The sequence below is a fragment of the Bufo gargarizans genome, chromosome 8 (genome assembly GCF_014858855.1).
Source record: "Bufo gargarizans isolate SCDJY-AF-19 chromosome 8, ASM1485885v1, whole genome shotgun sequence".
NCBI classification, from domain to species: domain Eukaryota; kingdom Metazoa; phylum Chordata; class Amphibia; order Anura; family Bufonidae; genus Bufo; species Bufo gargarizans.
The window spans coordinates 76,531,541-76,556,014 of record NC_058087.1 but is presented as its reverse complement, the minus strand read 5'-3'; the positions used below and the strand labels follow the sequence as shown (position 1 = coordinate 76,556,014).

Here is a 24,474-nt window from a genome sequence, read left to right as displayed (position 1 = left end):
TGGGTAACACCTTTCTGATATTGCTCCACTATCTTTCTGCGCAACATTGTGGGAATTGGTGATCCTCTACCCATCTTGGCTTCTGAGAGACACTGCCACTCTGAGAAGCTCTTTTTATACCCAATCATGTTGCTAATTGACCTAATTGGTGTTAATTGGTCTTCCAGCTCTTCGTTATGCTCAAATTTACTTTTTCCAGCCTCTTATTGCTACTTGTCCCAACTTTTTTGGGATTTGTTGACACAGTGAAAATTTGAATCAACGTATTTTTCCTTTAAAATGATACATTTACTCGGATTAAACGTTTGATCTGTCATCTACGTTCTATTACAAATAAAATATTGACATTTGCCATCTCCACATCATTGCATTCAGTTTTTATTCCCAATTTGTTTAGTGTCCCAACTTTTTTGGAATCCGGTTTATATATATATATATATATATATATATATATATATTTATATAGCATACACAAAATAAAGAAAAAAAAATTCTATATAATTGTGAATTCATAGGATAATTGGATATTAGTATAGCATGATTGATAAAGGAAAAAGCATTTGATATATATAAAAAAGTAATTATAAAAATGTCCAATAGTAGTGCTGTTTTATATGCATGAATGAAAAATATGGACCTTCTCCAATGATATATTGAGAATAGTTAATTGTTTGTGCTTGTATATAGTTTTTACTAATGATATCTGAATTCCATATTACTCGATGCAAGCACTAGTTGATACAAGTCTCATTGGACATAGTCAATACCTCAGTTTCAATATAAGCTTTATTTCCATTAATACAGTATGTATAGTTCATAGGTAGAATAATTAATGGTTAGAAGTTATTTTATAATCTTTTTACTGTTACGTTACCACTCTTGTACATGCGCCAGAATTGGCTCAGACGCAGTGCGAGCTGCTGTGATAGCGCCGGCTCGGATTTCTCGGCAGTCCACGTGGCATCCCGTAGTTGAGGGCTGATTCTTTATTCAATATCGGGCTGTTTCTCTCTGCAGGAACGGTTCTATGAAAAGCGCTTTAATTTTAAATTAAATTTAAAATGTATTGATCCAGTCCAGTTTTTTGTGTGTCTGGACCCAATCAAACATCCCCCCCAATCAAAGGGTTACCTATAAAACCACAGATACGACAGCTTGCTGTTAACTACTGAGGAAGGAGTATGTAACTCTGAAACAAGTTTGAATATATACCTCCGAAAGGAATATGAATGCGACCTTTATTATTATAACCTGCTTCTAGATAACAACTTTCTAATTATCAAGGTATAGTAAAGCATATTCCATAGAGCTGTTACTGCAGAGAAAAAGGCAAGCAGCAACACGTACCACTCATTCAATAGAAGCCTGAGAGATCCGAGCCGGCCCTAACACAGCAGCTTGCAGTGCTTCTGAGACAATTCTGGCACACGTACAAGAGTCGTAATGTAACAATAAGAACTTATAACATATGACTTCTAACCATTAATTCCTCTACCTTTTAACTATACATATTAATGGTAAGAAAGCTGATATTAAAAAGGAGGTATTGACTATGTCCAATGAGACTTGGATGAACTAAGTGCTTGCATTGAGTAATATGGAATTCAATTATTATTAAAAACTATACGCAAGCACAAACAATTAAAGGATAACTGTCATATTATAATTTTTTGTAGTATTGGATTGTGGTGATTAATATCTCCTTGGTGGCCCTATTTCAACTTTTCACTGTGTAATCAATTACCCCTTAATTCCACAGTTTTGTTCCCTGTACTGCCTACTTTTACCTGTGCTTAAAATAGGGTTGCTAGGCATGCTCCGTCTATGTGTTGAACGGAGGACGCAGAAGCACGCTGCGTGCAAGGTCAGATTACTGACAGCCAGGGACTGTAAGTAAATGATTAAAGCCAGGTCCTCCCCAGCAGCTGATAACAGTGCCTGGGCTGTGTGTACTTCTCCCTGTCCCTGCGCTTGGCAGACGCTCCCTCACTCAGCAGACTGGGACAATGCAGAGCTGAAGCAGCGCAGACCAGGGAAGGGAGATCTGCCATCTGCTCAGTGTTTAAAGGAAAGCAACATGTGGCAGTTTGTGCTGCAGGAGATTAACCCCAGGGGGGAGGGCTCTGGTTACTGACACTTTTTGGGGGCTATTGTTACTGACTAGTGAGGGCAGGCGGGATTAGCCTCAAGGTGAGGGCAGTGGCGGCTATCTTAACTGAATAGTGAAATTTCAGTTTTATGCAGACTGGTTATTAAGGGCTGAATCTTATTAAATATGGGGTAAGTCAGTCTAATAGTAACTGATTCTGGAATATAATGTTATTAGTAACTACATATATGAAAAATGAAATTAGGGTCTAAGTGTGACAGTTATCCTTTAATTATTCTCAATATATCAGTGGAGAGGTTTAAATATATCATTGGAGAAGATCCATACTTTTCATCTCTAGAGTGATTAATTAATTAATTCATGCACATAAAACAGTGCTACTATTGGACATTTTTGATAATTATTTTTTTATATATATCAAATGCTTTTTCCTTTATCACGCATGCTTAACTAATATCCAATTATATATGACTTCACAATTATATTAATATTTTATTCATTTTCTTTATTTTTTATTCTTTATTTTGTGTATGCTATGTACTGTTTATATGAAATAATCATGGTGTCACCAAGTAAAATGTATTTATAATCAGGATATATAGAGGTATATTTAGGATTAATTCAGCCTACTAGGGTTTTTTTTTTATTTCATTAATGTTTTATTATTTTTTATTTATTCCTTATTAATTAAAGGTTTATTGTTGAATATGCGTTTGTCTTCATGCTGAAACCAGAAAGTATAGTGCCCTCCAAACTATCAATCTGTATTTTTTGGGTGAACATTGCCCTAAAGGCCCCTATACACATTTGCTCCCCATAAGTGCCTGCTCATCAGTGGTGGTGAACTTGAATTTACATGCGGCAATCACTTATCCCCAAACAGAAATGATGACTTTGGTGTCAGCGGCAACGATACTTTCACCAATGAACGAGTGTTTGCTCATTGGCCATTGCAAAAAGTCCTTTTAACTTGAGTGGTAACTTTAATAAATTGCAAAAGTGACCCTCCCGAAATATACAACCAGTAATTTTTTATTAAGGGCTCAAAGAAAACATTCACTTTTTCATGATGTAACAGCTCATTTATTCTTGGTTCTTTGTGTAATTCCTCAGTAAGTCATCTAAGGTTTAGCATTATGGGAGCATCACCGTATTGTTCAGTGAATGTCTAGGGTAATTATTTGGATTATAACCACTACAACTTATCCAAATGTTGAAATTGTAGTTCCTGTCTTAGAGCTTCTAAGCTAATGTGACATGTAGTATATAGAGGCACATTTATTAAGACCTGCATTTTAGACACCCGTCTTAATAAAGGCCCATAGCTGGCAGAGGATCCACCAAAGTTATGAAGAGGCGCAGGCCTCTCCATAACTTCGGCACATCCAGCACCAGTTTTAAATGTAAGACAGCTTTTAAGCTGTCTTACATTTAGACCATTTGCTATGCCTACAACAGGTGTATAAAATGATTAATCAGACGGGCCTACTGGCCCATCCCCTGCCCCGCCCACGCCACACCTACAATTATAGAACTAGCGTGAGTGGGAAGAAGTCGCAGATAGTGGCGCAATTAACCATTGCGCCTCCATCTGCACCCGAAATACACCAAATTTAGGCATATTTTGGGTTAGTAAATGACCCCCATAGTATAAATATGACAAATACCTAACTCGCTAAAATTATTTAGAAAAATATTCAAAAACTTTAATAATTGAAGTTCATTTTTAGTGAAATCCCTCCAGGATCTGAGCTCAAGATCTACTTTGAGCTTTGTAAAGATAACATTTGCACCTGGTAACTAGTGCTGCATTTTTGTTTGGTACAGGTTGCCAGTCGAGAGTTGCGGGTACCAATATCATATGTCTTTGTCAGTGAAATCAGCACATCGGTTACTTCAGATGCTGCTAGAATGCCATCTTCTGGATCCACAGTCTGCATAATGGCAGTACAGGTATGCTTATGTAAAGACGCCAGTTTATTTTGCTAAACTAAACTATGGGTAATAAGAATACAATTTGTTATCACACAAAAATATAGATCAGGGACTTTTTGGCAAAGGGGGCACATCAGCACCATTCTAAGAAGTGCACCTTATCTTCTAAACTGCATGTAAGAGCTCTCTCTCTCTGCATGGGGGGTCGATGACAGGTTTCTCTTCAAACAGGTGATTTTCAAGCTCAAACAATGCTTTATTTGTCACACAGCACATCAAACTTCCAAGTTTGGCATAACTTGGCACTATGAAGTCGCAGCTTCACATCACATGTTACGTCAACACAGAACAAAAAATCCTTGCCCAGCTACGCGCTCACTATACAGAGGTCTCCCTAATTCACCTCTAGCTCAGTGTGGCATTCAGCTTCACTCAGCCTTGTGGTCAGACAATTTCCTAGCTGTGACCAATGTAACCCATAATACCATGGGGGGGGGGGGGGGATATGGTCCACCAGTCCTCCCGACTCTGGCCATGCGACACCTCTTTTCATGGGCCCCCAAGATCTCAGGCTTTACTTAGCATTGTGCCGCCAACTCCCCCCAACCCTCCTAGCTGGGACGACACAGAACCTCTGGCAGGCTACCTTTTTCAATTCCTCTACACCTCTCACACACACTGAGGATTGATTTATACCTCAGTGATTATCTCAGCTGGCCTCACCTTGGGCCAAGGTAATATCTGTAGTGGCCTAGGGATGTGGACTGGGACTCCCACTAACACCCTGGCTACCAGTCCAAAGAAATCCAGCCCATATAACTTAAACAAAAGATCTCCAGCAAGCTATGCCTTGCTGAAGCAAAAAATATCTCTGGATTTCTCCTACCTCACCAACTAAATTGGAAGTCAGGTGAGATATACACCTCTACTGCACACTTCACCATAGAGTCTATGTTATAAGTTATGTACCATCAGGGCCACCTGTACCATCCTGACATCATAGGAGTAGCTCTTCTGTAACTGAGCCCCTTGGTGCCTGTACAGTGCTTCCGTGTGGGCGCTGAATGCAGAAGGATGCGCTGTGCACAGAAGCCAGTGAGCAGAAATCTAGGAAAATGGGTTGCCTTAGCAAAGCATTGTTTTACAAACAACAGAAAGTATAACGAACACAAACAAACGCGACACTTAGCTTCTGTAGAGATGGAAGAGCAGGACCACCAGAGATGACCTAACATTAGCTCAGCCAAACCCAAATAAAGCTATTTACTGCATAGTCAGAAGGGTGGAGTCAGACTATAAAGGGTAGAAGTGATAACCACTGAGCAACAGCTGAGAAAAGGGAAGTGGTCATTAACCCTATCAATACTGAATCAAGAGAAATCAAGAAAGCTGTTAGATTCCTCCACGCTCAGCCAGTCTCCCTGATCTCCTTACATCAGTCACCTTAGAGACCGTGACACCAAGACTCCTTGATATTCTTTACGCTGAAGATAGTTCTTAATGACATTGGGTGTAGATTTGGGGTTGTTGTTCTGCTGAAGAATACATTTAAATTTAAACTATTAACACTTTGAAAGCATTTTTACTTTGCTGCATTTTTCCACACCTGCCTAAAACTTTTGCAAAGTACTGTATCGCTGTTTTATGACAGAGGTTGATCTAAGGGTATCTGGAGATTTGTTCCATTGATATGAAAAAAAAATTAATTTTTAAGTTGAATGAAGACTTTGAATTCAATTGAAGAACACAAATGTGCCTCCTCAGAACGCACCCTGGGAGACTAGGACCTTCTTGGAGTTTGCTATGTTTTATTTTAGTTTGATATTATTATAATCATTACTGGCAAACTTATGTTAGGGTACTTTCACACTTGCGACAGAGGATTCCGGCAGCAGTTCCGTCGCCGGAACTGCCTGCCGGAGCCGTCAAAACGTATTCAGACTGATGGTATTTCTCAGATCCTGATCCGTATGATAAATGCATTGAAATGCCAGACCCGTCTCTCTGGTGTCATCTGGAAAATTGGATCAAGCATTAATTTTTTTTCAATTTTTTTGTGGTCTGAGCATGCGCAGACTGCAATGCCGGATCCTTTTTGCCAGCTGCTGCGGTATTATCTCAGTCCTGAAAAGTCATAAAGACCATCCTGATGCATCCTGAACGGATTGCTCTCCATTCAGAATGCATTATGATAAAACTGATCAGTTCTTTTCTGGTATTGAGCCCCTAGGACGGAACTCAATGCCGGAAAAGAATAACGCTAGTGTGAAAGTACCCTTACCTATGAAACCAACAGAAAATTGTTGAACAGCCAACATAGGCTACATATAAAATAGATATATATTTTAAAAACAAAAAACACAATAGAAAGTTTATATACTTTTTATTGAAGGAATTGAAACATAGAAAACATAACATTTTAATTTGCTGGGTTGGATCCAAAACCAATCATACTGTATTTTACAGTAGATATTTTTGTCATTGTATTTATTGATTTTTTTTTTATTATGCCTATTGTAAACAAGGAGTCTGTAATATGTGTAAGTTATGCTTTGCTAGGGATAGGCAGCACCATGGTACTCGTATGGTGTCACTGGGAGCAATTGTTCCAATAAAAAATACCTCTTTATATAACTCCATGAGAAAAATAAGTATGTGCCTCCATACAAAATCAGAGGCAGATGGAGGTATAGTATAAGCCTGTATAAGATTACGGGCACCATCTTATAGATCGGCACCGCATAAATCATTAATACAACAGTGTGCATGAATTCAAAGACCCTCAGCCTTTTAAAGGAGGTGTCTAGCAGCACACACCTAGCAAACAATCTCATAAGTCAGGTCTTCAGCTCCAGGTTAAATTGACCCAAAGTAGAGTACACTGAAGCAAGAACACTTGGCAGTATCACACTTTTCTTTATGTTTGGTGGCAGCAGTATACACATTTTATGACAAAATAAATCTAGATGGAGATTCCCTTTTAAATTGGCTAATATTATATAGACATATGTAGATCATATCAAATGCTTAAAGAATATATCATAAAAATGATCCCTATCCAGTATGAGGAAAACACTGGGGAGAGTGAGACGAATGCCCTGAATGTCAGTATGACAAGTTGACATGCATGCAGATTATCTCACCAGGGTGATCATTTTTTTTAGGAAGCGTGTCAGATACTTCTCCAGCGTCTACAACCAATCATCAGTCTGAATCCTGAAGCCACTTGGACAGAATGTGTAAGCTTTTTAAACACTATAATTTTATGTACAATATTTAATATGTACAGAGCACCTCACCATACATCTAGTCTTCTGATACCTCCTCAAACAAAATCTCTCTAAGTCTCTGCTTGTTTTACTTAGATACAAGAAGCTTTCCGGCTAAGAATCTGTCTTTCAGCAGCTGGCCATTACAGGTAAAACTGTGCCATGTAGACTTGCATTCATTGTGGTTCAGCAAGCCCAGAAAATGGGTAGTAGTTATTCACGGTGGCGGTCGTCACATCGGCACTGCCTGGGCTCATACAGTGATGGGAGGGCACACTATTGTTCCCTCAGGGCACACCCTGAAATCAGTGCACCTTCCTGTTGGTGGTTCGGGGTGCCCTTAGTGTTGGCTGGGTGATGGGGTTAAATGCAGGAGGCCAGTGGTGAGGAGGTGCAAATACATGTTCTCTTGCAAGTGAGCCCAGTTCTTAGATATCACAGGTGTCAGCTTGTCGCCAAGACGGTGTAAAGGGGTTGGATGGCAGCCTAACCCCTTTAATGACAAACAATATGCCTTTTTACAGCAATCACAAAGGGGCCTTAGTGTCACGGCTTGGTGGTAGTTTGCCGTGACACTTTCGCCGCGCATGATGGCTGCCAGTGGCAACGTGTTGTTTGTTTTGCATGCGTGTGCACTTCTGCAGTGTCCCAGGGGGTCAGTAGTGTATGCTGGGCTTTGTAGTGCAGATTGACCACTAACCTGGGATCCACTGTCGTCTTCAATTGGGGCAAATACTGGAACAGGCAGGTATTTAACAGTTCGTGACGCCAGTGTCAATTAAACGGTGACACGCCGTGTAAAGTATGGTGGAAGAATGAAGCAAGCACAGGATAGCCAACAAAAACTGGAACTTTTACTGAATATCAGTCAGGATAATACACGGACACTGGTAGTGCACAGTTCCATAAAAGACGGTTGGTTTTAGAAGAATACAGATGGTTCTTGACATTACAGGAAGGCCGGTCTTAGCGATGAATTATACAGAGTGTTGATTACAGGAGATGCAGTACAGGCGGCTTGCACACTATTCCTGACTGGTCCCGCTACATGTGACTTTCTCTCCAAGGTCTAATGCCCTTTATCTGGCGTACCCTTGAAGCTGTCCTTATCTAGTACCTCCTCTGTTATCTTGAGTACCTCTCGCTTTATCTGATCGGCCTCTGTGGTAATCTGTGTCTTGGCTTGTGGCTCGCTTATGCTGCTTCAGCTGAACGGATGGTGACTCAGGAGGGGAACCTTTTCCTTGGATCCGGAACCCGGTTACAGGGCCTTTACTACCCTCTCCTAGCCGGCAGGCTTCAGGCCTGCTCTGCTCTCACAGGCCCATAGCCTGGCCTTCTCTCAGACACAGGATCATTTCTGACCTCTGCTTCCCACTGTCTGTCTCTCCTCACCCTGCTACGACTTCCTGACTGGGCCTTATATAACCTAGGGTTCCCTAGCTCCCTCTAGTGACTCAGAGCTGGAATGACACCCTAGCCGGCCTGCATAAGCACGTTTCACAGTAACAGGAAAATACATAGCATGACATTACAAGATGTTTTTACCAACCTCCCCTTAAAGGGGGAACGACAATACCCAAGTGACCCTTCTGTAGTGACGGGGTATTACTCTCCCGTACACTACATACCCCGTTGCTTTAAGCTGAGTACGACCTCGTACTCCATCAGGGCCCGCCCAACTGGAATCATGACCTGAAATAGAGGAAGACACATGCATACATACATATATGTCAATTACACTCTTATCAGACCCAATTGGAAATGGCGAAGTCTGGTGACAAGGGGCGTCGTTCTCTTTTTCACAGGATAGTGAGTGGAACGGGGGCGCTGACCTGGCACAGCAGATGTTGAAAGAACCAGGATAGTCCATGACAATAAATAAGTCCATAATAAATTAACCTCTCAGAGGCTTGCACCTAGGAAGTCCATCTCTGGGCACATATACTTGAATAGAAAAACCGGTTATTAAATACTGTCAGCAGCACATATATAAAATGACAATACAGGACTCTGACAATACCAGGGCCTTGTTATCCTGGCAAGTCCTGCTTACCCTTTAAAATAGTGCTGACATAAAAATGTCTTTTCAACCTGAAATGGGGGTAAAAAGGGAAAAACAGTGCAAAATAAGGCACAACTGGGATAATAGCAGCGAACCGGATGTCCCAAACATAACAAAGGGCAGCTGGAAGCAGTGGTATACAGTGGCACATTATTCAGTTAGGATGCCACCGGCCGTGTGTAACTGGCAGCAAGCTTGACCAGCTCTGCAAACTGGAGGGGCAAAACGGTCATTAGGGAGATGGACATGAGGAAAAGCGTACTCACAGGCGAGTGTCATATTCTTCCTCTGATGACGAGTCGATGTACGGAACCTGCAGCAACTGTTCTGGCAAGGCCGGCCACATCTGGAAACCATCTCCTCTGACAATCTTTAAAGGGGGAGGCTTGTCCTTCATTGCCTCCATCTCTGCATCCGTCCTAGGAAACGGGAACCACTGCACGCCTCCTGCGCACCCAAGGTCCGCCACCCAATACACCCTCTTACGTTGGGCCTCTAGTTCAGCTTTGGTGCAGGTGGTTGGAGCTACCGGAGGTTCAGTGACAGTGCCCTCTGGGGTAACGGTGGCAGCTGCTGCTCGACGTCGGGCCTCTGTACATTCTTCCGCCCGCTGGCAGCTGTCCAGCCGCTCTCTCTCCTCTTCTCTCACTGGGTGCAGCGACGACACTGGCTCCTCCCACGCACTGGGCCGGTCTACCTCCATCTGAGGCCCGCCTCCCAGGCGTAACTCTTCAGGGAAGTCAGCCGCATCCTCACTTCTCCAGGTGGGTGGCGCTCCAGGACAATCTCCTCCTTCTTCTTGGAGGGTTTCGGCGCCAAATATTCGCGCCTCTGTGCATCGTGATGGCGCAGTAAAAAGCCTCGTGGCGTCGGCGGCCATTTTAGATGTCCTGATGCTGCAATTCACTGACAGCAAGCAGGATGATGAAAAGTCCAATAAAACACAGTCCACAAATGCGATTTTCTCTCTGGGGGTAGCGCAACACAGTACAGCGTCTCTGATTCCTCCCAGGCACAATTTCAATCCACCGGCTTGGAAATAAAGGGTACAGTCCTCGCAATACGGTGGTGGAATAGTTAAAGCACACAGTTCACACTTCTCTGCACTGTAGAAGTATGCGGATCCTGTTCGTGACGCCAAAAAGAGCGATGCAGTGTCCCAGGGGGTCAGTAGTGTATGCTGGGCTTTGTAGTGCAGATTGACCACTAACCTGGGATCCACTGTCGTCTTCAATTGGGGCAAATACTGGAACAGGCAGGTATTTAACAGTTCGTGACGCCAGTGTCAATTAAACGGTGACACGCCGTGTAAAGTATGGTGGAAGAATGAAGCAAGCACAGGATAGCCAACAAAAACTGGAACTTTTACTGAATATCAGTCAGGATAATACACGGACACTGGTAGTGCACAGTTCCATAAAAGACGGTTGGTTTTAGAAGAATACAGATGGTTCTTGACATTACAGGAAGGCCGGTCTTAGCGATGAATTATACAGAGTGTTGATTACAGGAGATGCAGTACAGGCGGCTTGCACACTATTCCTGACTGGTCCCGCTACATGTGACTTTCTCTCCAAGGTCTAATGCCCTTTATCTGGCGTACCCTTGAAGCTGTCCTTATCTAGTACCTCCTCTGTTATCTTGAGTACCTCTCGCTTTATCTGATCGGCCTCTGTGGTAATCTGTGTCTTGGCTTGTGGCTCGCTTATGCTGCTTCAGCTGAACGGATGGTGACTCAGGAGGGGAACCTTTTCCTTGGATCCGGAACCCGGTTACAGGGCCTTTACTACCCTCTCCTAGCCGGCAGGCTTCAGGCCTGCTCTGCTCTCACAGGCCCATAGCCTGGCCTTCTCTCAGACACAGGATCATTTCTGACCTCCGCTTCCCACTGTCTGTCTCTCCTCACCCTGCTACGACTTCCTGACTGGGCCTTATATAACCTAGGGTTCCCTAGCTCCCTCTAGTGACTCAGAGCTGGAATGACACCCTAGCCGGCCTGCATAAGCACGTTTCACAGTAACAGGAAAATACATAGCATGACATTACAAGATGTTTTTACCAACCTCCCCTTAAAGGGGGAACGACAATACCCAAGTGACCCTTCTGTAGTGACGGGGTATTACTCTCCCGTACACTACACTTCCCCTTTAAGACTGTTTCCCTTCCCATTTCTGGTGTGTATAGGGTTAATGTGTGTACAAGGTGGAGCTGGGTGTGGCCTCTTGGCTCTTATTGTTCTGAGTTGTGAGCCTGAGGGGAGATTATCTTCAGTGTCTTGAGGAGCTGGTGTTGTTCCATCTGCCTAGTCCTTGAGGGCCACCTTATGGGACATCTATGTCACCTGATGTCTTATGATGTCACCCCTTTGTGTCTGTTGCTGTTACTCTACCTCACTTGTTGTATGTTTGGTGTGGGTTTATGTTTGGGGTTTGTTATTATGTCTGGTTTGGTGTTTCATGTCTGGCCTGTTTGGTGTTTCAGGTCAGCATGGATGCCAGACATATCCTTTGTATGTCCTTTACCTTGGAAGGGGGTCCCTGGTGCCGCTATGGTTCATACCGCATGGTAGTTCAGGTTGTTTCTACTAGATTCTGTGTTTGGTGTTCATGCTGGGTCCTGCCTAGAGTGTGTGTTTGAGCCTTTGCGCATTACCAGGATCCTGTGGTAGCGGCGTGGACGGCTTGAGTTCCTGTTGCAGCTGTGTCAGGTAGGTGTCTATGTTGGTCCTGTTGGCAGTGGTGCTTTCTGCATTGAGCAGGACCGTGGTACGGTTAGGCGGACGCCAAAATTATGCAGTGGGTCCGAATATGGATTTAGAAGTCTATTGTTTTTGTTTGTGACGCCAATTGCAGCATGCGCAGGGTACAATCTCAGGGCCCTTTTAGGTGTTGCAACTCACGTACCAGGTGAGGAATGCCAGAGTGGAGTAATGTCTCTGTGTAGTAGTAGGTATAGTGTCAACGGTGTCTCCTACATTGGTACAGCTGGACTCCTGGATCCTGGCTCACTTGCAATAAATGAGTGTTTTGCTAGTAGGAGTAATTGAGGAACTTGGTAGCAATGAATGAGATCCAGACTTGGAATATAATTCAACTTATCTTTACTGGAGGCAGCATTAATCCACACGAGATACAGCAATAGTCCTTGGGTCCCAGCAGGTATTGGCAATGTATGGCAGGGATCACTATCTCTTCTGCTTCTATCATTTGCCTGGAGCTCTCTTGCACGATTAGTCGTCTGCTTATGGATCTGTAATATGTGGCAGGAATCTATATCTTCTGCTCTATCTTCTGCTGTGTATGGGACTGACTAGCTGAGGAGGAATTTGGCTTCTCCTGGTCTCTGGATGGTACTCACAGTTAGCTCACAGGGAATGGTTCTTCCTGGAGATCTGGAGGTGGCTGCTTGCTTGTCACCCGCTGAGGCTGAAGGCTCAGGCTGGGAATGAAGATCTTTGGTCTCAGCCGAGACATGATCCTGGGTTGGGATCCCTAGAACTGGGAGCTCCTACCAGCACAGCCTTCCCCTAGCCAGGGTGGCTTGCACACTCACTCTAACTTCCTTTCCTCCCCATGAGGCAGGATGTGGGAACATTCCACACCTCCTCAAAGAGGGGGAGCTAAACTGGAATGTACTATTCCAGTCTAGATATGCTAAACTGGACTAAGTTCCTGCTGACACATTGCTGCCACCTGCTGGTGAACATTGAAATTACAGCAATATATGATTTACAAGGCTTTCAATGCACATTAGTGAGGAATATTAAGTAAAATCACATTTTAGTAACATAACTCTGGGATGTTACACTTTCTGCCACCTGCTGGTGAACATTGAAATTACAGCAATATATGATTTACAAGGCTTTCAATGTGATTTTACTTAATATTCCTCACTAATGTACATTGAAAGCCTTGTAAATCATATATTGCTGTAATTTCAATGTTCACCAGCAGGTGGCAGAAAGTGTAACATCCCAGAGTTATGTTACTAAAATGTGATTTTACTTAATATTCCTCACTAATGTACATTTTAGTAACATAACTCTGGGATGTTACACTTTCTGCCACCTGCTGGTGAACATTGAAATTACAGCAATATATGATTTACAAGGCTTTCAATGCACATTAGTGAGGAATATTAAGTAAAATCACATTTTAGTAACATAACTCTGGGATGTTACACTTTCTGCCACTGGACACTGTGGCAAATTATTGCTGTAATTTAGTGTCGTCCACTGCTGGCTGCGTTCTTCCCCTTTGTTGCTAGGCCTGTTGGAGACTCCGGTTCCTCTGTGTCTTGGAGGAATCGGTTGTATCCACCTTATGATGCCATATTGCAGGGACCGTTAGGGTCAGTAGGGCCCAAGTTCGAGAGTATGAGCTCCCCTACCATCGAGAGTGGCTCATACAGTCAGGAGGTCAGGGATAGGATTTAGGGATGCTTAGTTGGTTTCCAGCTCCCTTTTCCCTGTTTTCAGGCCTAGCTGCTACCTTATTTTCCCCACATTGTACGGTGAGGGGTTTCTCCCACTCCCCACCGTGACACTTAGGCTGGGCTGCTGCCATTCTACAGCGGCCCAGTCTAAGCGCTGCACAGGCGTCCCGTGTAGCAGAGGGCAGGAGCGCGACTCTCACATGAGAGCTGGGCTCTTGCTCTAATGGCGTGGTGCTGAAATCCTGGGGGGACAAGCACTGAACTCCTCCTGTTCCCAATGTGAAATCACTACATTTTCATGCAGATGCCACTAGGAGTAGATCAGTGCAAAGAGATGCTTAATGCTTCTATTGCAGACAATTTTAACTGTATAAATTTCCATGCACTGAGCTCCCCCTAGTGGTAGCTTGAGACAGAAAACTTTGTAATATGTGAAGTTAAGCAGTAGAATAATGAATGTATTAATGCCAGCTGTCTTATGTAAATACATTGAAATATACAGTGTTCAGAATAAGTGTCATATTTGTAAAGCAACGGTTCCGACATAAAAGTTGGATAGTGTGGGTGGGACCAAGGGTGACTTTTTTTATTATAACTTTTTAAATTAAAATGTCTTCCGCTTAATAGAAAAGGGGGGTGCAGGGGGCCCATACTAAGTTTTGGTAAAAGGCTCTATGAGGTCTATGTACACTACTGGAAGTAGCAATTATAAAATAATGTTTAGTGATTTGGCAATTTGGCATATGTTTATTCCTACAGAATTCCTGATTCAATCTCTGATTGGGGGCCAGAAAAGAGTGTGGAAACACCAGACTTTATATTTGGAGCAGCATGCACTGAAGTGGAGTTAGACTGTCGATCAGGGAATCATAAGGTACCATAGAAAAACAGATAGGATCTTTCATTTTGACTTAAACTCTAATTAAGTCTCACCTGATAATGAATGAGGCTGAGCTGTAATACCACACACAGCCCATGGAAAAGTCTAGTGCTGTTTTTTTTAAAGAAAGCCATTATGTGTTTCTAATGGAGATAAAAAGGGGGAGTGGTGGCACCCCTCTATAGTAAAATCATTTTTTTAAAGGATTGTGTCATCAGAAAATGACCAATTGTTTAAATCATGTTTTTTTGTTTCCGTGTCACTATCTACAGTGCTGCCCATAACTATTTATACCCCAGGCAAATTTTGACTTAGAGTTACTTTTATTTAACCAGCAAGTAATTTTTTGATGGGAAATGACATATCAGACAATGTACAAGAGGGATTATTGTGGGGGAAAAAACATTTCTCAGCTTTTATTTACATTTAAGGAAAAAGTATCCAGTCCTAAATTATTCATACCCTTCTCAATAATCAATAGAAAAGCCTTTATTGGCTATTACAGCAATTAAACGCTTCCTATAATTGCAGACCAGCTTTTTGCATGTCTCCACAGGTATTTTTGCCCATTCATTTTTAGCAATGAGTTCCAAATCTTTCAGGTTGGAGGGTCTTCTTGCCATCACCCTGATCTTTAGCTCCCTCCACAGATTCTCAATTGGATTCAAGTCTGGACTCTGGCTGGGCCACTCCAAAACGTTAATGTTGTTGTCTGCTAACCATTTCTTCACCACTTTTGCTGTGTGTTTTGGGTCATTGTCATGCTGAAATGTCCACTGGTGCCCAAGGCCAAGTTTCTCTGCAGACTGCCTGATGTTGTCATTGAGAATCCTCATGTATTGCTCTTTTTTCATGGTGCCGTTTACTGTGACTAGGTTCCCTGGTCCATTGGCTGAAAAACACCCCCAAAGAATTAGGTTCCCACCACCATGTTTGACAGTGGGGATGGTGTTCTTTGGGTTGAAGGCTTCTCCTTTTTTTACGCCAAATGAAGGAAACATCATTGTGGCCAAACAATTCAATTTTTGTTTCATCTGACCATAACACAGAAGACCAGAAGTCTTCTTTGTCTAGATGAGCTTTTGCAAAGGCCAAGCAAGCTTTTGTGTGCCTTATCTGGAGAAGTGGCGTCCTCCTTGGTCTGCATTGTGCAGTGTCTGTTGGATTGTCTGCCTTGAGAAATTTCCACCAGCAGAGCCCAGATTCACCAGGATGGCCTTGGTGGTAATCCTTGGATTCTTTTTCACCTCTCTAACTATCCTCCACAGTGCGGAACATCTTGTATTTTTTGCTCAAATGTAAATAAAAGCGGAGAAATTGTTTTTTTCCCACATTAATGCCTCTTGTACACCGTCTTATTATCTTTTGGGAGACACCTATGTCATTTCCCGTAAAAAAAATTACTTGCTGGTTGAATAAAAGTAACTTTAAGTCAAAATGTGCCTGGGGTATAAATTATTCTGGGCAGCACTGTATATTTTAAAAAAAAATATATAAATATACAGATGTAGCAGGGGTAACACTCACACTCTTAAATTTCTTAACTCATCGCATTATCTTGAAACAAAAGCCATTGAAAAGCAATTTCTTAACGCATTTAGTTGCATTTAATTTAGATAACATGTCTCATATAGCATGAGTGTTAACCCTGCATTGGCCATACGGCCTAATAATAGATCATGATTTTCTGTTCTGTACAGGTAAGTTTTCAGTAGTTATCTTGTTATCATCACAAGCAGAATTACAATGACAAGTGACACCTTTATATAGAGAACACAAAATCCTCCACTCACAATAGGTGATATCACAGCTTATCTACTCCCTCCTGACCTCTGCACAGGTCACAGAGCATGCCTAGAAAACTCTCCCATAGAAATCGTTGGGGTCCCCTTCAGATCTATGGAGCTGCTCTCAAAAGACAGAAATCTTAAAGGGCTTCTGTCACCCCACTAAAGTGATTTTTTTTTTTTGGGCTGGTGAAATTAGTTATATTGCGATATATCACAATATAATTGTGTCACTTACTTTGATCCAGCAGTTTCTTCAAAAAACGAAGTTTTATCATATGTAAATTCGGTCTCTAACAGCAAGTAGGGCGGCTACTTGCTGGTAGCTGCTGCAGAAATCCGCCCTCTCGTTGTGTTGATTGACAGGGCCAGCCGGGATCTCCTCCTCCGGCCAGCCCTGTCGGCATTTCAAAAATCGCGTGCCTCTGTGGATTCGGCGCAGGCGCTCTGAGATGAGAAGGCTCGTCTCCTCAGCACTCCCTCAGTGCGCCTGCGCCGATGACGTCTTCTATTTCGGTGATGTCATCGGCGCAGGCGCACTGAGGGAGTTCTGAGGAGACGAGCCTCCTCATCTCAGAGCGCCTGCGCCGAATCAACAGAGGCGCGCGATTTTTGAAATGCCGACAGGGCTGGCCGGAGGAGGAGATCCCGGCTGGCCCTGTCAATCAACACAACGAGAGGGCGGATTTCTGCAGCAGCTAGCAGCAAGTAGCCGCTCTACTTGCTGTTAGAGACCGAATTTACATATGATAAAACTTCGTTTTTTGAAGAAACTGCTGGATCAAAGTAAGTGACACAATTATATTGTGATACATCGCAATATAACTAATTTCACCAGCCAAAAAAAAAAAAATCACTTTAGTGGGGTGACAGAAGCCCTTTAACATATTTTACGCCTAGTGACCACTGTGAAAACTGCTGGGTTTTTTAATATAGTGAAATGGAAAATAAATAAAAAAAATCACCAAAAATTCTTAAAAAATGTGTTTAACATAAAAACATGATTTTGACAATAAGATCATTTTCTGATGACACATTTTCTTTAAGTAAATAGCAAGTACTGGACAACCATTCAACTATTAGTGTTGTGTGACCTCAGTGTGTAAAAAATGAATCATTCAGGCTGCCCCCATTGCCACCCCTCTAAAACAACTCCACTTGGAGGAAAAAAAACTGTGTGCAAATTAAAAACTTCAGAACAGTTATCTGGTGTCAGGAACACCAGCAGATAGTCTTTTTCAATATGCTTTGAGTTCAGACATTTTAGTATCCTACAGGTCAACGTTAACAGCAATATATACAATGTACGTATACATAAAATGACTGTGAAATAAAATATAAAAACATGATGTAATGCATGCCAAACAGATTACAACATAAACAACCTCTGAAAGCAATTTTTACAAAACATGATCTTGTCATGGGAAATACATATGTAAGACTAAAAGACAACATAGAAAAATACAGGGTAAAAATGTAAAGAAAGTATCATCCGAACTTCAGTTTCTCCTGATGTATTGGTGTGTGACAAGAATTGCATAGTACCGTGTTAGCTAGAAAAAACTGATGTGACGTTAAATACTTGCGTAAATAAATACAAAAGTATTAAGGGAGTGGAACCTTTATAAGCCAACCAGAAAAAAACATATTGCAAGCTTTCGGAGCACAAAAGCTCCTTCTCCAGGCTTGGGATGTAGAGTCCCTGTACTCTAATATGCCTCTCAAGGCTGGCATAGATGCTTGTCAGTACTTCCTGCAAAAAAATCATCTTGCCACGGAACCGTCCCTGCAACTGATCAGGTATGTACTTCAACACAATTACTTTTCTTTTGGGGAAGACATATAGCTATAGCGTATGGGTAGCGCCATGGGCAGTAGAATGTCACCACAGTATGTCAACCTGTTTATGGCCAAACTAAAGGAGGATTTTCTATAGACCTGCACCACCAAACCTCTGACATACTTTCGGTATATCGATGACCTACTAGTAATCTGGTCTGGCTCGGAAGAGGAACTATTGACATTTCATAAAAACTTCAAGTTTCACCCGGCCATCAGGCTCACTCTCAATTACTCCCAATCCCACGTACATTTTCTGGGCATCAAAACTATGAATTAACACATGTGGAATTATATACATAACAAAAAAGTGTGAAACAACTGAAAATATGTCATATTCTAGGTTCTTCAAAGTAGCCACCTTTTGCTTTGATTACTGCTTTGCACACTCTTGGCATTCTCTTGATGAGCTTCAAGAGGTAGTCACCTGAAATGGTCTTCCAACAGTCTTGAAGGAGTTCCCATAGATGCTTAGCACTTGTTGGCCTTTTTTGCCTTCACTCTGCGGTCCAGCTCACCCCAAACCATCTCGATTGGGTTCAGGTCCGGTGACTGTGGAGGCCAGGTCATCTAGCGCAGCACCCCATCACTCTCCTTCATGGTCACATAGCCCTTACACAGCCTGGAGGTGTGTTTGGGGTCATTGTCCTGTTGAAAAATAAATGATGGTCCAACTAAACGCAAACCGGATGGAATAGCATGCCGCTGCAAGATGCTGTGGTAGCCATGCTGGTTCAGTATGCCTTCAATTTTGAATAAATCCCCAACAGTGTCACCAGCAGAGCACCCCCACACCATCAAGCCTCCTCCTCCATACTTCACGGTGGGAACCAGGCATGTAGAGTCCATCCGTTCACCTTTTCTGCGTCGCACAAAGACACGGTGGTTGGAACCAAAGATCTCAAATTTGGACTCATCAGACCAAAGCACAGATTTCCACTGGTCTAATGTCCATTCCTTGTGTTCTTTAGCCCAAACAAGTCTCTTCTGCTTGTTGCCTGTCCTTAGCAGTGGTTTCCTAGCAGATATTCTACTATGAAGGCCTGATTCACACAGTCTCCTCTTAACAGTTGTTCTAGAGATGTGTCTACTGCTAGAACTCTGTGTGGCATTGACCTGGTCTCTAATCTGAGCTGCTGTTAACCTGTGATTTCTGAGGCTGGTGACTCGGATGAACTTATCCTCCGCAGCAGAGGTGACTCTTGGTCTTCCTTTCCTGAGGCGGTCCGCATGTGAGCCAGTTTCTTTGTAGCGCTTGATGGTTTTTGTGACTGCACTTGGGGACACTTTCAAAGTTTTCCCAATTTTTCGGACTGACTGACCTTCATTTCTTAAAGTAATGATGGCCACTCGTTTTTCTTTACTTAGCTGCTTTTTTCTTGCCATAATACAAATTCTAACAGTCTATTCAGTAGGACTATCAGCTGTGTATCCACCTGACTTCTCCACAACGCAACTGATGGTCCCAACCCCATTTATAAGGCAAGAAATCCCACTTATTAAACCTGACAGGGCACACCTGTGAAGTGAAAACCATTTCAGGTGACTACCTCTTGAAGCTCATCAAGAGAATGCCAAGAGTGTGCAAAGCAGTAATCAAAGCAAAAGGTGGCTACTTTGAAGAACCTAGAATATGACATATTTTCAGTTGTTTCACACTTTTTTGTTATGTATATAATTCCACATGTGTTAATTCATAGTTTTGATGCCTTCAGTGTGAATCTACAATTTTCATGGTCATGAAAATAAAGAAAACTCTTTGAATGAGAAGGTGTGTCCAAACTTTTGGTCTGTACTGTAACTGCCTATTCTTGTCCGCAAAGTGCGGACAAGAATAGGACATGTATTGTTTTTTTTTTTGCGGGGCTACGGAGCAACGGATGTGGACAGCACACTGAGTACTGTCCGCATCCTTTGCGGCCCCGTTGAAGTGAATGGGTCCTCATCCGAGCCGCCTAAACTGCGGCTCGGATGCGGACCAAAACAACGGCCGTGTGCATGAGGCCTAAGGAATACATTCCTACAACAGGGATATCATAGATTAGAGCAAATACATAGAGCCATGAGGATTTCAAGGAACAGCCTTATGGAATACAGACAAAAGCAGGTCACCAACAGGGTGCCTTTAGTGGTCATGTACAACCCCAAAATGAATATACTAAAGAAAATTGTGCCAGAACTCCAACCCCTATTCAATACAGACAAAAGACTAAAATAAATATTTCCGGAGTTACCTCTTCTGACATGCAAACGACCATCAAACTTGAGGAATTTCCTTGTCAGGAGTGCCCTCTCATCACCATCACAGACAGGCACTTTTCCATGCAACCACAAAAAATGCAAGACCTGCACACATGTCTTATCCACGAACCGCAAATACACCCCACAGACCTATAACATCGCGGACACCTTCTTATGTGAACCCTCCAATGTGGTGTACATGATACTCTACAAGGTGTCCTAATGGAGGAATTTATATTGGGGAGACTACAGAAACTGTGATCCAGAATTAACTTGCACAGCTTCAAGATAAACCACAAGGCCGATACAACGGTGGGAATCCTTTTCTCTGGACCAGGACACTCCATGGACAACTTAAAGGTTTTAATTCTCAAAGGAAATTTTAAGAATGATAGAGACAGGAAAACCTGGGAATTTAAAATGATGACTGCATTCCAATCATTAAGTGATGGACTGAATCTAACCCCTGGTTTTATGACCCACTATTTAGACAAAATTCACGCCTCCCTTAGTTCGACTCCCAATCCCTAATCTACATTGTCTCCCACTAACCATGTCCACTTGTTTCTCTGTCTTATCTTAATTATGCATCCCCCCCATCTACATGTTTTGCTGCAACATCCTATAAGTATTGTGCCTGTTTCTCAGTCTTTCATCTGTAATCTTGCCTAAACAAGGAGCCTTTGTGTTCTGAAAGCTTGCAATATGTTTTTTTTCTGGTTGGCCTATAAAGGTATCACTCGATTAATACTTTACTATTTTTTTTTATGCAAAAGTATTCAACGTCACATCCTGATGTATTGGAATTGGTTACTACTGGAACATACCATTAGGTATGTAGTGGGCACTGGAAAAAGTAATGTCACTGGTTATATCCACCACTTTAAAGTGTGTTTTAGTCTCTTTTAGTTGGCATCCTGAGCAAGTATGGGTGCTCAGTGGTAGGCTAGTTGTCCTATAAAATGCCACGCCACTCCAATAGTGATCTGATGAAGTTTTCTTTTATTTTATTCACTTATTCCAGCATCATATCGTAAAGAATAATTCACCCATAAACTTTTAGCCAGCATTACTGTCCCTCCCAGACCTCGATTTATGGCCTTGTGTGAAGTTTGAGATGTGGTTCCAAACGGCTCTTCATAATATGATGCTGAAATAAGTAACTAAACGAAAACTTAATTTGATCACTATTGGAGTGCTATTGGGTTCTCTATAATTAAAGTATGTTTCAGGCTGGGTTCACATCACTTTTTTTGTCCCATGTTTAATATATACATTGGGAAAAAAGGATGCTAAAGCGTAGCACACTATACATTTCCATAATGCCAAAATGTTAAATGGATTATTATTATTTTTTTACAGTGGATGGAACCCTATGGTGACAGATGCCACTGTATGGCATCCGTTTAACATATACATCATGTGAATATGTTAATTGTGGGACAAACTTTAGGGGGGTTGGTTGAACCTGAAGCCTTAAGTCTTGTTGTTCACTCAACACTAACAATTTTGGCCTAAAGTTCACTATCGACTTTTCTGAAGATCAATTGATTTTTTGGACTTTACTTGGTCTTATCACACTAAGGGTCCATTCACACTTCTGCAATTACGCTCAGCATTTTGTTTAACAGAATTGCGGACCCATTCATTTTTATGGGGACGCACGATGTGCGGCCCTGATCCGGAAATGCAGACCAGCACTTACGGGTCCCCAATTCCGATCCTGAAAAAAATAGAACATGTCTTTTTCTTGTCCGCCATAGTGGGGAAGAATAGGCATATTCTATTAGTGCCGGCGATGTGTGGTCCACAAAATGCGGAACGCACATTGCCGGTTTCCGTGTTTTGTGGATCCGCACAACACACACGGATGTGTGAATGGACCCTAAAACACATTTAAAAAAAGCTGGAGGTACTGTTAAATTGATTCATCCAGTGCCCAGTCTAAATCTTGTGTAATTAATATTCATATCAATCAATTCCAGTACATCAGAAGAAAGAGATTCAGGAAGTATCTACAACTGATAGATGTGGTCTATTGCAGGTCCTTTAACATGTTACAGAATGATCTCCTTCTTTAAGGGGTATTCCCATCTGGGCATTTATGGTATGCAGGGGCGGTTCCTATTGCTGTAAGTGCCCAGGTGTTACTGGTCAATAACTCTTCCCCTGGTTTCCTGCTTACAACACTCTCTGCTCCTGAAACCCTGCGCTACCAAACATCACTGCCGGGCCTGGGGATGCAGTCTGATCACTGATGAAGCTGCCCACAGTCGGGATCAGACTGCGCATGTATGGGCCCAACGATGATGTGTGGTGGCGTGGGATTTCGGGAGCAGAAAGTGATGTAAGCAGGACACTGGCTTACAAAAAGGCAGGAGAGGACTTATTGACTAGTAACTCCGAAGGGTGCCTGGGCACTTACAGCAGTAGGAACCACCTCTGGGCACTTGCACATCACTTGCATATCTCTTCAAAATTCATTTTTTTTTTCATATCGCAGCAGCAGCCAAAACTTAAAGAGGAGCCATTTGTTAACTGTCTATGTGGACTATAAAGTGATAGTAGTTGTTTTTTGTGAGGAAAATAACTGGTACTCCCTTTAAGGACTCATTTGCTGTACGTGAATCCCATATGACAAATGCGGACCCATTGACTTGAATGGGTCCACAATCCTCAAGATACAGTGTGGTGCAGAGTGGAGGCATGGATCAGAAGCCTATGGAACTTGCGGTCTGCAGCACGGACATAAATGGCCTATGGTCATGTGTATGAGCCCTAGGGAAAAGGAAACGACTAACCTAGTGGTTATGGAAAATTCAGGTATAACTTTAATACTGTATGTACTACAACCAGGGGCATAGTGTGAAGAAGAAAATTCTCTGCAAACATTTGGGTAATCTACAGAATGACCCTATTCTCAATAACACGAGTACCCATTTTGTAAAATGCAACTTACCTAGACATCTGTACCAAGAAAATTGGGGTAAATTTGATATAACCACTACATCAATGGAGCAGCAAATTTCTGGTCAGCATTCAGAGTATTTTTGGATCTGTAAATTTCATTTACAGACCTTGAATGGCCACAAAGAGATGATAGAGAAGACTAAGTGAGAACTAACAGAAGTCAAATAGCCTTTTATAAACTAATCTATTCATTTATGAAGTCACCATGTTGATATATTCATTTACATAACTGTTTAAAACTTATGACAATTTGTAGGCTAATCCCTTCCTCTTACTGTAATCATTTCATTTGTTGCATGCCCCTATAAGCTTTCCTTCAAAAAAGTCTCTACCTCCCCGAAGGAGTTGTCCTAAGATTTAAAAGGGATAACTGATCGGTTGAGCTCTGCTCACTGGAACGCCCACCGATCTTGCGATTGGGGTTCCTATGCCTGTTTGGAGTGGTGGTTGAGCATGCATGCCACATTCATCTCTATGGCACTGCAGGAGATAGTTGATCGAATCAAGTGGCAGCTCCTACCTATTCTGTGGATAGGGGACAAGTTTAAATGTTGGAAGGACTCCATTAAAGTGTTTTGACATACATACACGTCTGGAACAATATGGTCAGTTGCCAAATTCCCATATGCCACGTCTGAGCCCGATCATTTTACCCCTTAGATGCCACAGTCAATAGTGATAGCAGCAGGCAGGTGTGAGCGCATCTGCATGCACAGTGAGGCGAAGACTTCTGGAAGATGGCCTGGTGTCAAGAAGGGCAGCAAAGAAGCCACTTCTCTCCCCAAAAAAACATCAGGGACAGATTGATCTTTGGCAGAAAATATGGTGAATGGACTGCTGAGGACTGGGGCAAAGTCATATTCTCCGATGAAGCCTCTTTCCGATTGTTTGGGGCATCAGGAAAAAGGCTTGTCTGGAGAAGAAAAGGTGAGCACTACTATCAG

General features: G+C 42.4%; 1 protein-coding gene across 1 annotated transcript in view; it reads left to right on the top strand.

The window, feature by feature from the left end:
- The window catches only part of LOC122945807 (aldehyde oxidase 2-like), a 166,680-nt gene that overhangs the window by 119,091 nt on the left and 23,115 nt on the right, over nt 1-24,474 (top strand). The window contains exons 21-24 of the mRNA XM_044305024.1: nt 3,938-4,063; nt 7,210-7,284; nt 7,411-7,463; nt 14,573-14,687. Of these exons, the coding sequence (XP_044160959.1) occupies nt 3,938-4,063; nt 7,210-7,284; nt 7,411-7,463; nt 14,573-14,687 (369 nt within the window). The remainder of the gene's footprint in view (nt 1-3,937; nt 4,064-7,209; nt 7,285-7,410; nt 7,464-14,572; nt 14,688-24,474) is intronic.